At 46.2% G+C, this 16,359-nt stretch overlaps 1 protein-coding gene across 1 annotated transcript in view; it reads right to left on the bottom strand.

Annotated features, from left to right (window-relative positions):
- Window positions 1–9,024, bottom strand: part of WWC2 (WW and C2 domain containing 2) — a 198,940-nt gene extending 189,916 nt beyond the window's left edge. Inside the window, exon 1 of the mRNA XM_028099772.2 lies at window positions 8,894–9,024. Within this exon, the coding sequence (XP_027955573.2) occupies window positions 8,894–9,024 (131 nt within the window). The remainder of the gene's footprint in view (window positions 1–8,893) is intronic.
- Between the last annotated feature and the right edge of the window lie 7,335 nt (window positions 9,025–16,359).

The following is a 16,359-nucleotide window of genomic DNA, read 5'->3' as shown; positions in this document are numbered from 1 at the left end:
TCCCTCTCTCGCTGTGCCTCTCTCTGTCAAATAAACAAATAAAATCTTTTAAAAAAATAAAAAAATAAAAAATAATTCTTTAAAAAAATAAAAAATAAAGTGTTATCCATTTATTTTGAGAGAGAGCGAACACCGGGGGGGGGGGGGGGCAGAGGGAGAGAGAGAACCTCAAGCAGACTCCCTGCTGAGCGGGGAGCCTGACACAGGCCTCCAACCCAGGGCCCCAAGGCCATGACCTGAACCAACTGAGCCACCCAGGCCCTCACAACTATGATTTCGTTACTGGCATCAGGGTTAACAATACTGGAAAAATTAGTCACAGAGTAATACAATCTCAGCCTTTCACAGCATCTTGACTGTGACAGGCACTTACTTTATAAAGATAATACATGGCCTCATTTTCTACCTGCTCATCATCACCAACTTTGTGATTTTATAAACACCATCGATCTGTCACAGGAAAATCAGTGTTTCCAACCATCAAAACCGATTACTGTATTTGTACCTCCAATAGTAAACTGTAAACAACTAGGATATCTCCAGAACTTCAGTTTTGCCTGTTTTTTTCAGGTCCCTACGTACAATTCCAGCTACTTCAGAGAAGAATGGGTTTGGAAAACTTTATGTGACATGCTGCATTAAAAGAAAAGTGGTAAGATCAGCAAGGCACCTCCTCAAACTCAGCATCCGTGTCTGATCCATGATACTACATGATGCCTAGAGCCCAGTTCTTTGTGAAAAAAATGATCAATGATGACTGATAAACATACCATTTTATCATGTATGCTCAATGTTTCTTCTAAAGGTTTACATAAAATATATTTTTTAAGATTTTATTTGACAGAGAGAGACACAGCGAGAGACAGAGAGGCAACACAAGCAGGGGCAGTGGGAGAGGGAGAAGCAGACTCCCCACTGAGCAGGGAGCCCGATGCGGGGCTCGATCCCAGGACCCTGGGATCATGACCTGAGCCGAAGGCAGACGCTTAACGGACTGAGCCACCCAGGCGCCCCAATATAAAATATTTTTAAAGACTATCATCTCACTTTTTATCAGAGGTTGGCAAAATTTTTCTGTAAAGGGCCTGAGTAAATATTTTAAGCTTTTGTGGGCCACATACAATCTGTGTCACATATTCTTCTTTGTTTTTGTTTGTTTACAACCCTTTAATGATGTAAAAGCCATTCTTAGCTGGAGGGTTATACAAAAACAAGGCTGCAGGCTGGGATTTGGCCCCTGGGCCCTAGTTTGCCCACCCTTGCTTTTCAACTATACCAAAAAAAAAAAAAAAAAAAACCATAATTATATAGCGCAGTCACGTTTTGACTAAAGAAAAACACTTCCAACTGTTTTGTGTGTTTTTTTGGTAATCTTTTTAAAATCAACTATTTTGGGGGGGAACGGTTTTAGATTTACAGAAAAAATGTACTTAGTACAGAGTTTCCGTACATCCCACACTCAGTTTCCCCTATCAGGATGTTATGTTGATCAAAATTAATGAACCAGGAACGATATATTACGATTGACTAGAATCCATACTTCTTCCAGATTTCCTTAGCTTGTACCTAATGTCCTTCTTCTGTTCCAGGCTCCTCTCCAGGATACCATATTCCATTTAGTCCTCATGTCTCCCTGGGCTCCTCTTGGCTGGGACTGTTTCTCAGACTTCCCTTGTTTCTGAGAATCACGATAGTTTTTTTAAAGAGTACAGGTCAGATATTTTGTAGGATGTCCCTCTGCCGAGATTTGGTGGGTGTTCTTCTCATGATTAGCCTGGGGTTATGATAGTTTTGGGGGAGGAAGACCGCAAAGTGTCACTGTCATCACATCACATCAAGGGGACGTCCCCATGAGTTATCACTGTCCCTATTCACCTTTATCACCTGGCCAAGGCAGTCTTTTTTTTTTTTTTTAAGATTTTATTTATTTATTTGAGAGAGCGAGAGAATGAGAGATAGAGAGCACGAGAGGGAAGAGGGTCAGAGGGAGAAGCAGACTCCCCGCCGAGCAGGGAGCCCGATGCGGGACTCGATCCCGGAACTCCAGGATCATGACCTGAGCCGAAGGCAGTCGCTTAACCAACTGAGCCACCCAGGCGCCCTGGCCAAGGCAGTCTTTACCCGCTTTCCTCCAACTGGTGTTTTTTTTTTTTTTAATTAATAAAAATGAACTTGATCCTTACCATATATCGCTAAACTAAAAGCTTTTAAACATCAAATCATGTTTAATAAGCTGGTTATATACATATACACATACATTATAATTCATTATTTCCATGATTTACATCTAGGCCTCTTAAAGTATATCGTATTTGGGATGAAGACAAAAGTTAATATGTTTTTTGGCACTGTCTTCTGCCTCTAATTCCTCTCACCACTCCTCACCCTTAGGCTGAATTAAAGGGATAGCTAAAGAAAAGGTAATGGACGATACCCCACATTTTCTTTCACTTTTTAAAGGTGATTATGCAAACTGAGATGTAAGCAAGCTGAGCTGGGGTGGAATCCTGTTTGTCCTCACGCCTCCCAGAGCCCAGGGCATTTCGCTGGCTGGCGCAGTAAAAACTGGGGAAAAGCCTATAACCTCAACTTTGGTGTTACACTGATTCAAAGCGGTGAGATTGGGGAGAAAGGGAAGAGCGACGGGAGACTGAACAGAACTGACGTCTCTTAGCTAACTTTTCCCTGGTCTGGTAATAAGCGAGAGGACACAAAAAGGTGCGGGGAGCGGGAAGGCCTCCAAGGCTAGAATAAAGGCGGGAAGCTTGGGTCACGGTAAGGCTAGCAAAACACTAGGCAGAGGGAAAGGCAAATCCAAACCGCAGTCAGATACCACCTCGTGCCCAGGAGAAATGCTTAAAACAAAACAAAACAAACCGAAAACAACAAGTGCCGGTGAGGATGTGGAGAAACTAGAACCCTCGGACACTGCTGGTGGGAATGGAAAATGGCTTGGCAGAGCCTCAAGAAGTGAAACATAGAATTCCCATGTGACGGAGCAGTTCCACTTCTAGGGATCTACCCAAGAGAACTGAAAACATATATTCATACAAAAATGATACATGAACACTCACAGCAGCGTTATTCGTAACAGCCAAAAGGAGGAAGCAACCCAAATGCCCATCAACCGATGAATGGGGAAACAAAGTGCATATGGTATATCCATACAATGGAATATTATTCAAAGTCATAAAAAGGAATGAAGTTCTGTCACCTGCTACAACATGGATGATACTTGAAAACATTGTGCTAAATGAAAGAAGCCAGACACAAAGGAAACAGATTGCATGATTCCATTTACACGAAATGTCCAGAAGAGGGACAACCATGAAGACAGAAAGTAGATTAGTGGTTGCCAAAGGCAGCAGGGGTGGGGAAAGAATGGAAGGTGAGCTCCTAGTGGACAGAGCGTTTCTTTTTGAGGTGATAAAAATGTTCAGGCATTACATAATGGTTATGGTTGCACGACATTGTGAGTATACTAAAAACCACTGAATGGTACTTTAAAATGGTGAATTCTTTGTGATTTTTTTTTTAATCTCAATAAAAAAAAAAAAAACTGGAAAAAAAGCCACTGAACAGAGTGGGCCTATATATCTGGTAAATCATTTTTAATCCATAACTTACATACACACTGTTGTCTTTAAAAAACCCCATTCCTATTCCCCATACTTCCGTGACCGTTTTTCCAGTAACAAAGAGCTTCATAAATGAAGAAATTAGTCCACAATTCTACCAAGAAATCAGGTCAACCAATTCTAATCAAGTTCATAGGGCCAGAGCCTACACAGACTCAGGCCCTATCTCAAGGATCTGACGTTGTATTAGGCTCACTCCAAGAACTCCCCCATCAGCACAATGAAGCCGGCCACGCCCCGCTTGCGTGGCGGCGTCTTTCTCCTACTGACATTTACGCAAGAAAAGCAAGCACATGCCATTCACAAGGCAGTATCTCCAAGTCCCACAAGTGGGCAGGGCAGATCTTGTCGGGCTGCAGGGCAGCTTCCACACTTCCCAGCGCACCTGGGCTTCCCTACAGGAGACTTAAACACTGGAAGGCCACAAGCCTTAAGGGTTGACTAGGTTAACTTGCAGTTCAGTGATTTGCAGCTTAAAAAAAAGAAAATTATAAATAATAGTCTTTCCTAAAAAAACAAGTGCTGCCCTAAGTCTTCCAAAAAAATTACACTGCTAACTACAGACTATTAAAGTCACGGGAGAAATCTTAGTCATATACTAAGCAACTGCTGCTCCCTCCTGCAAGCACTACAGCAAACTGTGTTGAAAACATGAAATACTTCTTTGGGAATTTTTGGGAGACAGCACAATTGAGTTTAAATTAGTGCTTCCCAGAGTGATTAAAAACAAAACAAAACAAAACAAAACCTTTCTTTAACAACCTCTCCACACTTCAAAACCATAATCACTCAAATAATTCACAGTAACCATTTGGCACCCAAACTCAGCCGGCTGGAGAGGAATGATTTCCGGCAGTCTATGACAATGGCAGTTGTGATTACGACTATAAGGGCTGATTTTGTTTTCTTTGCTCTTATAATTCCCATATTTATACTATTAGTCAAAATGTAGCAGCTTAATTCTCTCATTATTTCTAATCTAACTGGAAAATCGATTGTCCCTGGTTGGTAGTGGATATGGGTAATTTTTTCTAAAGCGTTAACAATAAGGAACTGGGAGAGAGTAGCTCAACTAGCGTTCTTTCATTAATTTAACAACTTTCTTCATTAATTGACCTAACCAACATTCATTTAACACCTACCATCTACAAAGGACACAGAAAAGCAGTAATAAGCAATTAGGTCTCTTGAGGAATTTACACTTTAGCAGTAGCTTTAGCAAAATTACTTGCTTCGACTTTGAAAGCAAGACAATACAGAGTTCCTCAGATCTGAATCACGTGCCGTAAACTGGGCGTAAAGAGCCCAGAGTTAGCTCAGCCATCAAGGATACCCAGCTGACATCGTCTTCCTCCTGTCGCGCTCCCCTTCCCGCCCCACCCCACCTCCAGAACTTCTGCCCTCCAGTTAGAAAGCACACAGGTCACTCAGTATCTGATGCTAGCCAGAAACCAAAGCTTATGTCCATCAGCAAGTTTCTGTGTGGTGGTACATCTTTTACGTTCAACTAGACAAAATTATTGTATCTCAGGATAACGTTCAGTCCAAGGGCAGAAAATGAGCAGAATTCTACTGAGAGTTTGTACAACCACTCACCCAGTCTCTGAGGCCTGCCCACCTTCGCCCGCTATCCCTCTCAGAGGCAATGAATCCATCCCACCCTTTTCTCCTATGTTGAATGTAGGGCGTGTTTTTTACACACCACACCATTTGGCCATGATCTATGGGCCACCATAAACGCCAACTGGTGTGCTCAAAGGCTGTCCGTGGTGGGCAAAATAAGAGGTGAGGGAAAGAGTAGACCCCCAAAATAACAGCTGACCCACTGCGAGGGCGTGGGAGTAGGAGGCAAGGAATCATGGACAGGGAGATTTCCTCAGGATTGGTGGGGAGGGGGGTAGGGGAGGAAGGCAGAGTCAAGCCCACTATAGTAAAACTGTAATCTATTCAGGAACGAGACAGAGCCCTTAACTCTTCCCCAAACAGAACTTCTAATGTGCCCAAGAGCACACTGAATTTCCAAGTTCTACCTGGCCCTGCACTGTTGTTCAATGGGGTCAACCTGGTGGGCGGCCAACCCTACTCCCAAGGCATTCATGAACCCGACCCTACATGTGGCTAACTCAGGGATCTAAGAATCACAAAAAGTTAACAGGAACCTTTGAAGACCAATAAAGACTGGTTAATCAGCCTGAAAAATCAACACTTAGGCAAAGAGGTTCTACTCCACCCAAAAACCCCTGAGCATGTCCAGGTGTTCCAGCGGTCTAAAGGAATGACACAGGGCACAGGCTCCAGAGTCAAACTGTCTGACTTCAAATCTTGGCCACTTTTAACAGCAATGGCAATGTCTCTGTGACTCTATTTCCTCATCTGTAACTGGAAGATAATAATAGCACCACCTCATAGGACTAACGGGAGAACAGAATGAGATCACGGCTAAGAAGCTTAGCCCAGTGACCGCCATACAGTAAACACAGAATAAATAGGTGCCAGTACATCCACTATGTCCAGGGGCAACCTGAACTACCAATCCGTTCCTGCAGTGGAATGACAACACCACCGCTAGTACTATTTGGCTGGGCCGTCATTATGGACCCCTAACCATCCCTATAAAATACGTGGTATTATCTTCATCTCAGAGTTGAAAACGAAGGTTTAGAGGGACTCACAAACTCAGCTAAGCTTACTCAGTTAATAAGTGGTGAGGCAATAAAAGCTTTAATCATGTCCCAGCAAAGTTTGCATTAGGTCATCTACCTCCAAAAGCTTACAAGTATTTTAATACTTCAGTATTCTAAAACCACTGCTTATTGAACAAGATTATGTTCTTGTAAAAGCCTCCAGCCTTCCACTCCCCCCACCACTAAATCTGCATATATATCTATACAATCAGAAATACTTCACCAATTCTGATAGACTGTCAGAATTTTTCTTAACATGAATACAACTGGGTAAGCCTTCGTGACCATTTTAATTAATTGACTTTAAAAGTTCAAAGGTACCGCACACCCACAGTTTATCAAGACACTTTTCTTCCAGGATTTGTAATTTGATCCTGTAGAAGAATAGGCACACTCCAATTGGCCTGTGTAACATCTCTTTTTCCATATGTTTGGTAAGTGTCTAACAAAACTGACTAGAGTGCATAGTTGTTCCAAATATCCTCTCACACAGTTTAGCAAGACTTACAGTCACTTCAATTCCCTAAAAGAAAACAGAATCAAACTTAAACTAAGTATGTCAGCAATGACCCTGATCTCACAGAATTTTTTAGAACTCATAGTGAGATCCAGAAATGTTTATAACCAAATTTCTATTTCCAAATACTTAAAGATCTAACTGCTTCAAAGAAAACTGGAATAATAACAAGTCATCTTAGTCAAAACTGTTTATCCACATCAAATGAATTGGTTACCCAGTTTCCTGAAAACAAGAGTTCATAATAATTGTTAATCCATTAACAGTTTAAAATAAAAGGCATGCTTAACTTGTTTAAGAAGTAGTGATATGGATAAGCCAAGTCATATCTTACCTCACTTTCTATTTGCTTTACGAAGGCATTACATGTTCTTTATAATCTTTGTTGGTAAATATAAATGAGACGATATAACTGAACATGCAAAATGAAGGGAATCTGAAATGCCTAAAAATTTCAAGAATTCACTGCAATTTCAAGAACCTGAAACTCCTAGTATGAGAAAGCAGAATTACCACATAACTGTAAAAGTCAAATATTTATACAGGTGCCTTAGAAGTCACTGCTGGGTGCACACCATCATCACCGACATTTACTGTCTGTTAAACAGTTTCAAGTGCAAGGGCATAAGTCAAGTAACTGACCTGGAGCGTGAAGTTTATGACAACAACTAGTATGTCTGGAGAAACTGTGAAGGTGTGATGCTTGTCATAACTTTCATCAGGCCAGCAACAGGCAGCCAGGCTGTGGCAAGAGAGAACCTCAGCACAGGTGCCTTTTCTCATTTCAGAAGGGAAACCTAAACTGATACCTTCATGGATAATTTAATAAGGATTGTTCCATAAATTTATAATGCCATTTATGACTTTCTTATAATTACTCTTTACTAGCTTTCAAAAAACAATATCCTTAAGATAAAAGTTAACTAAGAACATAAAGTACAAAACTATTTCAACTTCAAATTAAGAAAAGGGGTAATAGAAACACCTAAAAGGTTATAAACCCCTAATTTACAATTAGGGACGCCTCCTTAATGGCCAATTTACAAATTTACAATTAGGAATATCTCCTATTATTCTTCTAATAGGTCCAACTTTCAGAAATTTTCCTTTTAAGGGTAACAAGACAGATGGGATAGAGTTCCAACATTTGTGAACATTAGGCAAAATTTCAGCTCCTCAACTCCTTGGACGATGATTTGGTTATGCTTCTCCACTTTACCTCCAAGCAGGACTAAAAAGTGTGTGTTGAAAACTACAAGACATCATGCTAAGCTCAAGTCCGTTTCGATGTTCACTGCACTTTTCAAAAGAGAATTTGCCTTTTCAAGATCTAAGACGCAGTTCGTTTTCAGGTGAAGCAGTAAACCAAACCCTACCTCCCCCCCCAAAAAGCGTTTCTAAACTCTGAGGGGCAAAGCTAGTAACACCCACAGCCAGGGCCCGGCGAGGAAGGGTGCCTGGAACCCCCCTCCACGCCCAGGACCTCCCGCCTGACCATCGGCCCGTCAAGAACTTGCAGTCAAGGCTGGCCGCCAAGGACGGCCAGAGAGATGCCACAGGTGGCTTGGTCGGCTGGTTCCCCACCTTGCACTTAGGCCTTCTCCCGGAGGCTCCCGGCCCGTCCCCGCCTCCCAAAGGCCGGAGCTACCCTCCAGCTCCAGTTTGGCCCACTTTAGGCAGAGGCGAGCTCGCGGCAGGGCTCAGGTGGCTCCTCGGGGTCCGTTAACAGGACACGAAGTGCCAGCCCGGGGCGCCAAATTCCACCCTTCCCTCCCGGCCGGGAGTGTCTAAAGGTCCCGGGGGGAGTCGGGAAGGGAGCGGGCAAAGAGGCCCTGGAAGGGGCGGCTCCAAGCGAGCCCCTCCGGGGCTCCTCACCGGCTGATGGTCCCCAACCTCCTTCCCGAGACCCCTCCCGGCAGTCCGGGGCCGGCGACGCCCCACGCCCCACGCCCCCAGCGCCGCGGGCGCCGCCGATCGGCCGGATCTCCGGGACAACAGCCGCCGCCGCGCTTCTGAGGCGGGTCCCCGCGCCCACCCGCGGCCCGGCCGCCCACCTGTCCCGGGGGTCGATCCAGCTGGTCCTCCTGGTGTTGTGGTCGATGTAGAAGACCTTGCCGTCGTAGTCCCTGGCCTCCTCCCAGCCCCGGGGTAGCGGCAGCTGCCCGCTCCCGGCCCTCCTAGGCATGGTCGGCGGCCTCGCCGGCGAGCGGCGCCTCCATAGGGACCGGGCGCGGGACGCGGCGGGAACGTTACTGCCCGGCTCGGCCGCCGCACCCGACGCGGGCGCCGGCGAGGGGCTGCGGGGCGCGGGGCGCGGCGGGGCCACGCGCGGGGGGCGCCTCAGGAAGCCCTGCTCTCGGCCCCGCCGGGGATCAGTCCACCATGTCTGCGTCGGAGTTGGCGAGCGAACCCTCCTCCTCCTCCTCCGCCTCGCGGCTGCAGCCGCTGCCTCCGCCTCTTCCTCCTCCTCCTCCCCGTCCCCCTGTGGCCGCCGAGGGTCGCGGCGCCCAGGCTGCCCGAGCCGCCGCCGTCTGGGCTCGGATCCGGGAAGCTCGGCGGAGCGGCTGCCGCGGCGGCGACGGGCCTCCTCATTTGCGTGCGATTAGCATGCGCCCCGCCCCGGGCCCGCCTCCGTCCGCCCCTCCCCTCGCTGGGCTCATCTGCATGCACATTCCTCGCCGCCACATTCCAGGGCTTAACCCTGCAGCTCCCGGGGCCGACTGCGAGAGCCCCGGCGCAGGGCCGAGCCCGGGGCGGGGGCGGAGGAGGGGAGCTGAGGGACCCGGTGGGAGGGAGGAGGGCGAAGGAATGCACCGTTCGCTCCCTCCCCTTGACCCCAAACATCTCCCAGCGGCCGAACGGCTCGGGTCTTTAGAGTTTCGGGACGGGAAGGAGCTAGAGAGCGCTCCGCAACCTTCTCAACTTCTTGCCGACTTCTAGGGAAACCACAAGACTTTCGAGAGGAAAGGGGTGGGGGAGGCTCTCTTAGGAAGAAAAAGTCCCAGCAAACAGCGAGGGCACAAAGGCTCCCCCACGCCGCGCCCTGGGCTACTTGGGAACCCGAGGGCGGTCCCGAGCGGTGGGAAAGTGTGAAAAGCACCGAAAGCGCTTAGAGTGTCCGTGGCGTGTCCGGGGCGGTGTCGCCTCCGGGGCCTCTGCAGGGCGCCTGGCCCTCCGTGACCTCAGCCCAGAGGCCACGGGACTCGCGGCGGAAAGCGAAGGCGGGTCCGGCGGTCCCAGAGCGCAGAGACCCGCCTGCCCCAGTGGCCTGCGGGGGAAACTCCGGCCTGACCCTGGGAAGCGACTGTTCACCGCCCCCCCCCCAACTCCGCCCGCCGGGCGGGCCACGGACTAGAAGGCACTCGAGCCTCCCACCGGTCCGGCCGCTCCACCCGAGGGGCCCAGGCCAGCCACCGGGGGACCCTCTGCCGCTGGCCTCCGTCGTAGGGGGTTAGGACAGCTGGACGTGCACTAATCCTGAAACCAGTCCCCTCCGCCCAGCCCCCGCCGCGGGAAGTCCCCCACCCCGAACCCTGCTGTGGCCAAGAAGGTGTGGGCGACCACGCTGGAGGGACCCCACTGCGGCCCGGAGGCCAGGCTTTCCTAGGCCCTGGATCGCGTCTTAAATGGAATGTGGATCTTCCCTTAGTTCACAAGCATTTCTTTATTCATCCCCTACTGCTTCCTGGTGGGCGCTGAGGAGGGGCCGGACCCTGGGCTCCGGGTAGGACAGTGCCCTGAGCAGTAGGACTGGCAGGGCCTGGGCACAGGGCCTTCAGTGCCCCCAGCCCCTCGGGCTGGGAGGGAGCCACCCAGTCCCAAAGCTCCTCTCCAGCCTGGTCTACACCGTCCCCCGTTCATATTCTTCCGGGTTACTAACAGCTTCTTTTAAAGTAAAATGCCCCGCAGAAGGCCCCGGAGCTCAGTCATTCATCTCATGGTGTGAATTCGCTTAATCCTGCCCGCCAATGCATGACGACTTCCCCACCTTGTGCGGGACACAGCGTTGGACAGGGGCTTTCAGAAGGTGTGGAACAAAGTCGTCTCTCCTCCTGGATTCACAGACCGTAAGGGAGTCAAGTGCCTTGGGATTCCAGCGCAGCGGGGTTTTGGGTCGCTGCTGCCCGGGGGGATGCGGAGGGTTTGGCTCCCCAGGCCATCGGGGCATCAGCGGTCAATCTCAAAGGTGGAGGAGAGAGTCCTGAAGAGTAAGACGGAGGGCCAGGCTTGGAACAGCGTCACAGCAGGGACTGGACTTGCCTTCTTGGGGGAAAATCTTGGACGTATTTGCACTTGGAGTAGTCTGCTCTGGAGCAGAAACCTCAAACCACCAGAAACTCTGGGGAGTTCAGTCCTCGGGAGGAACAAACCAGAGGGAGCAGGAGACGGGCAAGGGAGTCACCCAATGAATTCACTTCTTTTGTCCTTCCAGGTCTTCCTCTTTCACACTAAGCCTGCCCTTAGCAAAGAGCAGCCCCCACCTCTTGGTGCCTTGTTCTGCCCCACTCCATTCATCAAGACGTGATCACACCAGGCAAGCTTCTCTAGTTCCCAGTGAGATGTGACATGTGACGTCCTGCTGGGTAATTTTAAGATTGGACTTCTGAATGCTGTGGAAAAGAATGAGACCTGTCTAAAACTAATCTCTCATACTATTAAGGTGAGAAGGTGAAGGTGCTTTGTTTTGGATGCTCTAAATTGGCTCACTTGCATGGCCAAAATTTGTATTAGAGTAAACTAATAACCTCACTCAGGGGCGCCTGCGTGGCTCTGTTGGTTAAGTGGCTACCTTGGGCTCAGGTCATGGTCCCCCTGCCATGGTCCCCCCGCCCTGCTTGTCCCTCTCCCTCTCCCTCTGCCCCTTCCCCCCTTCGTGCTCTCTCTCTCTCTCTCTTACTTACTCTCTCTCCTTCAAATAAATAAATAAATAAAATCAAAACAAAACAAAACAAAAAAACCCATCGTTCAGCACCCCAACCAAACCATTCTCTTTTCAGCCTTTCTTCCAGGCTCTCCACCCACCTATTAGGAAACATATATTATATGAAAATGTCTGTATCCTACTATTAAAAAAAAAAAACAGTAACTTTGCCGTTGCCACAATTTAATCTGTTTCACTGGGATGAATTACTGCAAAATACTTCTTGGTACAATTTCAAATTTGATAAGCTTTCAGATAAATATTTTTACCCAAACTCCTAAAACCTATGGGGATTCCAAAATAGCACATAGCGGTAAATGGCATTTATTGTTCCATAAATCCTGGGACTTCAAAAAGGGATGCTAAATAGATAAACAAAACTCTAAAGCAACTAAAAGACAAGCTCACTTCTTCTCTCCCACTGGTTGGCACAGGAAACATTTGGTCACACAAAAGCAGTTAAGATGACAAGCAAGTCACTGTTCTACAGCTTTTGTGTCTTGATCGGGTTTGAACTCTGCTGTCCTGAGTTCACGCACTTACTCAGTACCACCTTTCTGGAGAATTTCTAATGGTTAAGACAATGAAATTTTCTCTTATTGATGTTCACATCCACAAGGATAAAATAGGTATAAAGATCATCCCTATTTTATAAATGGATACATTTGGATTTCATTTAGCTCTAGTTGATCATTGGCAAAGAAAGATGGCGCGGTCTGCTGTCCTGGATGGCTGATTTCCCCCGCCGAAGGAACTCTACGCTAGCCACTGAAGGGTCTGTTCTCTGGACTTCATTTCCCTTTCCTCCTGGCTCTACATTCTCCCTGGTACTAATAGTCTGGGGGGATGAACTGGCATTAAGCAAAACCCCCATTGTCAATGTCCAAATCCTGGGTGGCAGGAAAATTGGTGATACCAAAAACGGAAGTATAGAGGGTGTAAATTATTTCAAAAGATAATTAGTTATATCAACCCGAATTTAAAATATATATGCTTTTAATCCAGCAATCCCAGTGCTGCAATTTTGCCTACAGATCTGAAAGCTCAAGATAAGCAAGGATGTTCATTGCAGCATGTTTGATGATAACAAAACTGAAGAAGCCACCAGTGTCCATGAGTAGGGGACTGATTAAATGAGTTATCGAACACCCACACTCAGCAGGCATTTAAAGGGCTGACTCAGGAGGTAAAGCATGGACTCTCAGTCTCAAGGGTCGTGAGTTCAAGCCCCACGCATGGGCATGGAGCCTACCTAAAAATAAAGAGCATTAGATAAACACATGTGTTCTGATTAAAAAAAAAAAAAAAAAGGATGTCCAGGACACATTAAATGAAAAAAGCAAGGTGCAAAAACATGCTTGCAAACTTTGCGGGAGGTGGGACCAATCATAAAATGTAAAGAACAACACGGTGTCCTATACATTTGCTTTGTGTCAGAGGAAGAACTCTCTGAGTTCTCAGTAAAGTAAGGGAGTTTTTATAGAGAATGGGGGCTGTCTGGGGGGGGTCCCATCAAAGAAGTACACATGAGGAAAATGATCATTAAAGAAAGGGGATGGCGTAGAGATGAGCACAGACATGACCCCAGAACGGCCCACCAGGGCAGGGCATGCTTGTGCAAAGAAAAGGATGTGCAAAGCTCAAAGATGAATCTGGCACGAAAGAGCCCAAGACTGGCTGGAGCCATGGCGTTAGGAGGCTGGCGTGATGGGATAGGTATGAGAGAGATAAAGGTCTGCATTAGAAATAAGGCAAGGGGGGGGCTGAAAAGAAATGATCTAGCAAGAATTTGCTGATTAGATTAAGAAGGGCACAGTGAATAGACCAGAAGGAGGAGTCTGGTATGAGTCCAAGATTTTAGGCCGTCAAGAGAGACTCAAGCAGCGAAATAAATGAGGAAGTCCAAAGGGGGATCTGATATGGAGGTTGTTTCCAGAAATTAGAGATACTCAACAGAAAGTGAAAGGTCAGGACTCAAGCTCAAACAAGAGGCCAGGACTGCAAATGTTTGGTGGGGCGTCATCCATCTGAAAGTCTGTGGAGGGCTGAGAATTCAGGACTGCATATTGGAAAGGAAATCTCAGTACTTGTCAATGAGATTTAAGCCACCCATCTCTAGTCCTATTTTTGGCCTCTTAACTCCTCAGTAATTCGATATGATTTAGTTTATCTCTTTGTAAAATGTGGTCTCCATTTTCAGGATGTGTGTAAGAATGAGTTACTAGTGTATAAATCATCTCTGAATGAATTCTTGTCATAACCTGTATCATTACGCTAATCAATCGACTCATGTATAGGACAAGATGAACAGGTTTTCAATATTTTAATATCCCCTGTGTCCTCAAGGAGATCAGGGATTTTATAAACTGGAACTTCTTAATAAAGAGAATGTTCCTTTTTTTCTGAATCAAACTAGTGGGGTTTTTTTGTTTGTTTCTGCTCTTCTGCCACCAAACTGGTTGAAATAAGTAACATTTCTATTACTGTGACTAGTAACCCTAATCCACAATTCCTAAAATTTATTGTCTAGACAGTCCTTAAGAAGACAGGCATGTGATCTTTAAGAATTCCCAGTGCTGGGCCAAACCAGAAACCTTGATTAACATAACCACTTCCCCTCCAGTTAATTATTATAAAAACACCTTAGTTCAACAACCATCACTGCAATTCAATAGTAGGCAACATCAAACAGATTAGGTTTTACTTTATTCACTGCAGACAGAAGCCTCACACTGAGCAAATTCTACAGTTGCTAAAAAGATACTGAACATATAGAATCTCCATCTTATAACAGAAAGGAACAAAAGCTTAAATGCAACACTTGTATGAATGAGGCCCTCAGAGGGCACCTCTTGTATACTCTGTGGGGTAGACTTCTAGAATGGGTATTCATTTACATTCTTTCTTATATAATGAAATAATATGAGGTTCTATTCCCCTTTTACCACCTTTAGCTTGCTTTTTTTTTTTTTTTCATCCAACTTCACAGTCGATGAAAAACAGCTTCTTTAAAAGGATGGGTTGTGGGGCACCTGGGTGGCTCAGTCATTAAGCGTCTGCCTTCGGCTCAGGTCATGATCCCAGGGTCCTGGGATCGAGCCCCACATCGGGCTCTCTGCTAAGTGGGAAGCCTGCTTCTCCCTCCCGTACTCCCCCTGCTTGTGTTCCAGCTACAAGGGTGCTGTCTCTCTGTCAAATAAATAAATAAAACCTTCTAAATAAATAAATAAATAAATAAATAAATAAATAAAAGATGGATTGTATGTATCCTCTCATTTGGAGAGAATTTTATGTCTTTCTTCCAACCCCTCTGAATTTTCTATTAAAATTTTTATTTCTATACAAATCAAGGCTGCAATGAGGTACCACCTCACAGCAGTCAGAATGGCTAAAATTAACAAGTCAGGAAACGACAGATGTTGGCGGGGATGCGGTGAAAGGGGAACCCTCCTATGCTGTTGGTGGGAATGCAAGCTGGTGCAACCACTCTGGAAAACAGTGTGGAGGTTCCTCAAAAATTTGAAAATAGAGCTACCATACGACCCAGCAATTGCACTACTGGGTATTTACCCCGGAGATACAAAGGTAGTGATCTGAAGGGGCACCTGCACCCCAATGTTTATAGCAGCAATGTCCACAATAGCCAAACTATGGAAGATGTCCCAGATGTCCATCGACAGACGAATGGATAAAGAAGATGTGGTGTATACATAGAATGGACTATTACTCAGCCATCAAAAAAGTGAAATCTTGCCATTTACAACAACATGGATGGAACTAGAGGGTATTATGCTAAGTGAAATAACTCAGTCAGAGAAAGACAATTATCATATGATCTCACTGATATGTGGAATTTAGGAAATAAAACAGAGGATCGTAGGGGAAGGAAGGAAAAAATAAAACAAAATTAAATCAGAGAGGGAGACAAACCATAAGAGACTTTTACCTATAGGAAACTAACTGAGGATTGCTGGGGTTGGGGGTAGAGGGATGGGGTAACTGGGTGATGGGCATTAAGAAGGGCATGTGATGTAATGAGCACTGGGTTTACATGCAATGATGAATCACTGACCTCTACTTCTGAAACTAATAATACATTATACATTAATTAATTGAATTTAAATTAAAAAAAATTTATTTCTAGTTGTTATTTATCAGCCTGTCTCTCTCCTCATTCATCCTCTCTCTTCTTGGTTCTCTGATGTTGACCTCGATGCTGTGAATTTGACTTTAAGAAATTTAGCTACAATTGGGGTTCCTGGCTGGCTCAGGTGGGAGACCATGTGACTCTTGATCTCAGGGTCATGAGTTCAAGCCCTACATTGGGTGTGGAGCCTACTTTAAAAAATAATAGAAAAAAAAAAGAAATTTAGCTACGGGGGTGCCTGGGTGGCTCAGTGGGTTAAGTGTCGGACTCTTGGTTTTGGCTCAGGTGGTGGTCTTGGGGTTGTGGGATCCAGCCCTGGTGTCGGGCTCTGCACTCAGCGTGGGGTCTGCTTGTCCCTCTCCCTCTGTTCCTACCCCCTGCTCGCGCACACTCATGTGTTTTCTCTCCCTCTAAAATAAATAATCTTTTTTTAAAAGAAATTTAGCTACAAT

This window comes from Eumetopias jubatus, unplaced genomic scaffold, assembly GCF_037043125.1.
Source record: "Eumetopias jubatus isolate StellerSeaLion01/CBP00866 unplaced genomic scaffold, mEumJub1_p1.0 scaffold_2, whole genome shotgun sequence".
NCBI lineage: Eukaryota > Metazoa > Chordata > Mammalia > Carnivora > Otariidae > Eumetopias > Eumetopias jubatus.
This window is presented reverse-complemented; position numbering and strand designations above follow the sequence as displayed.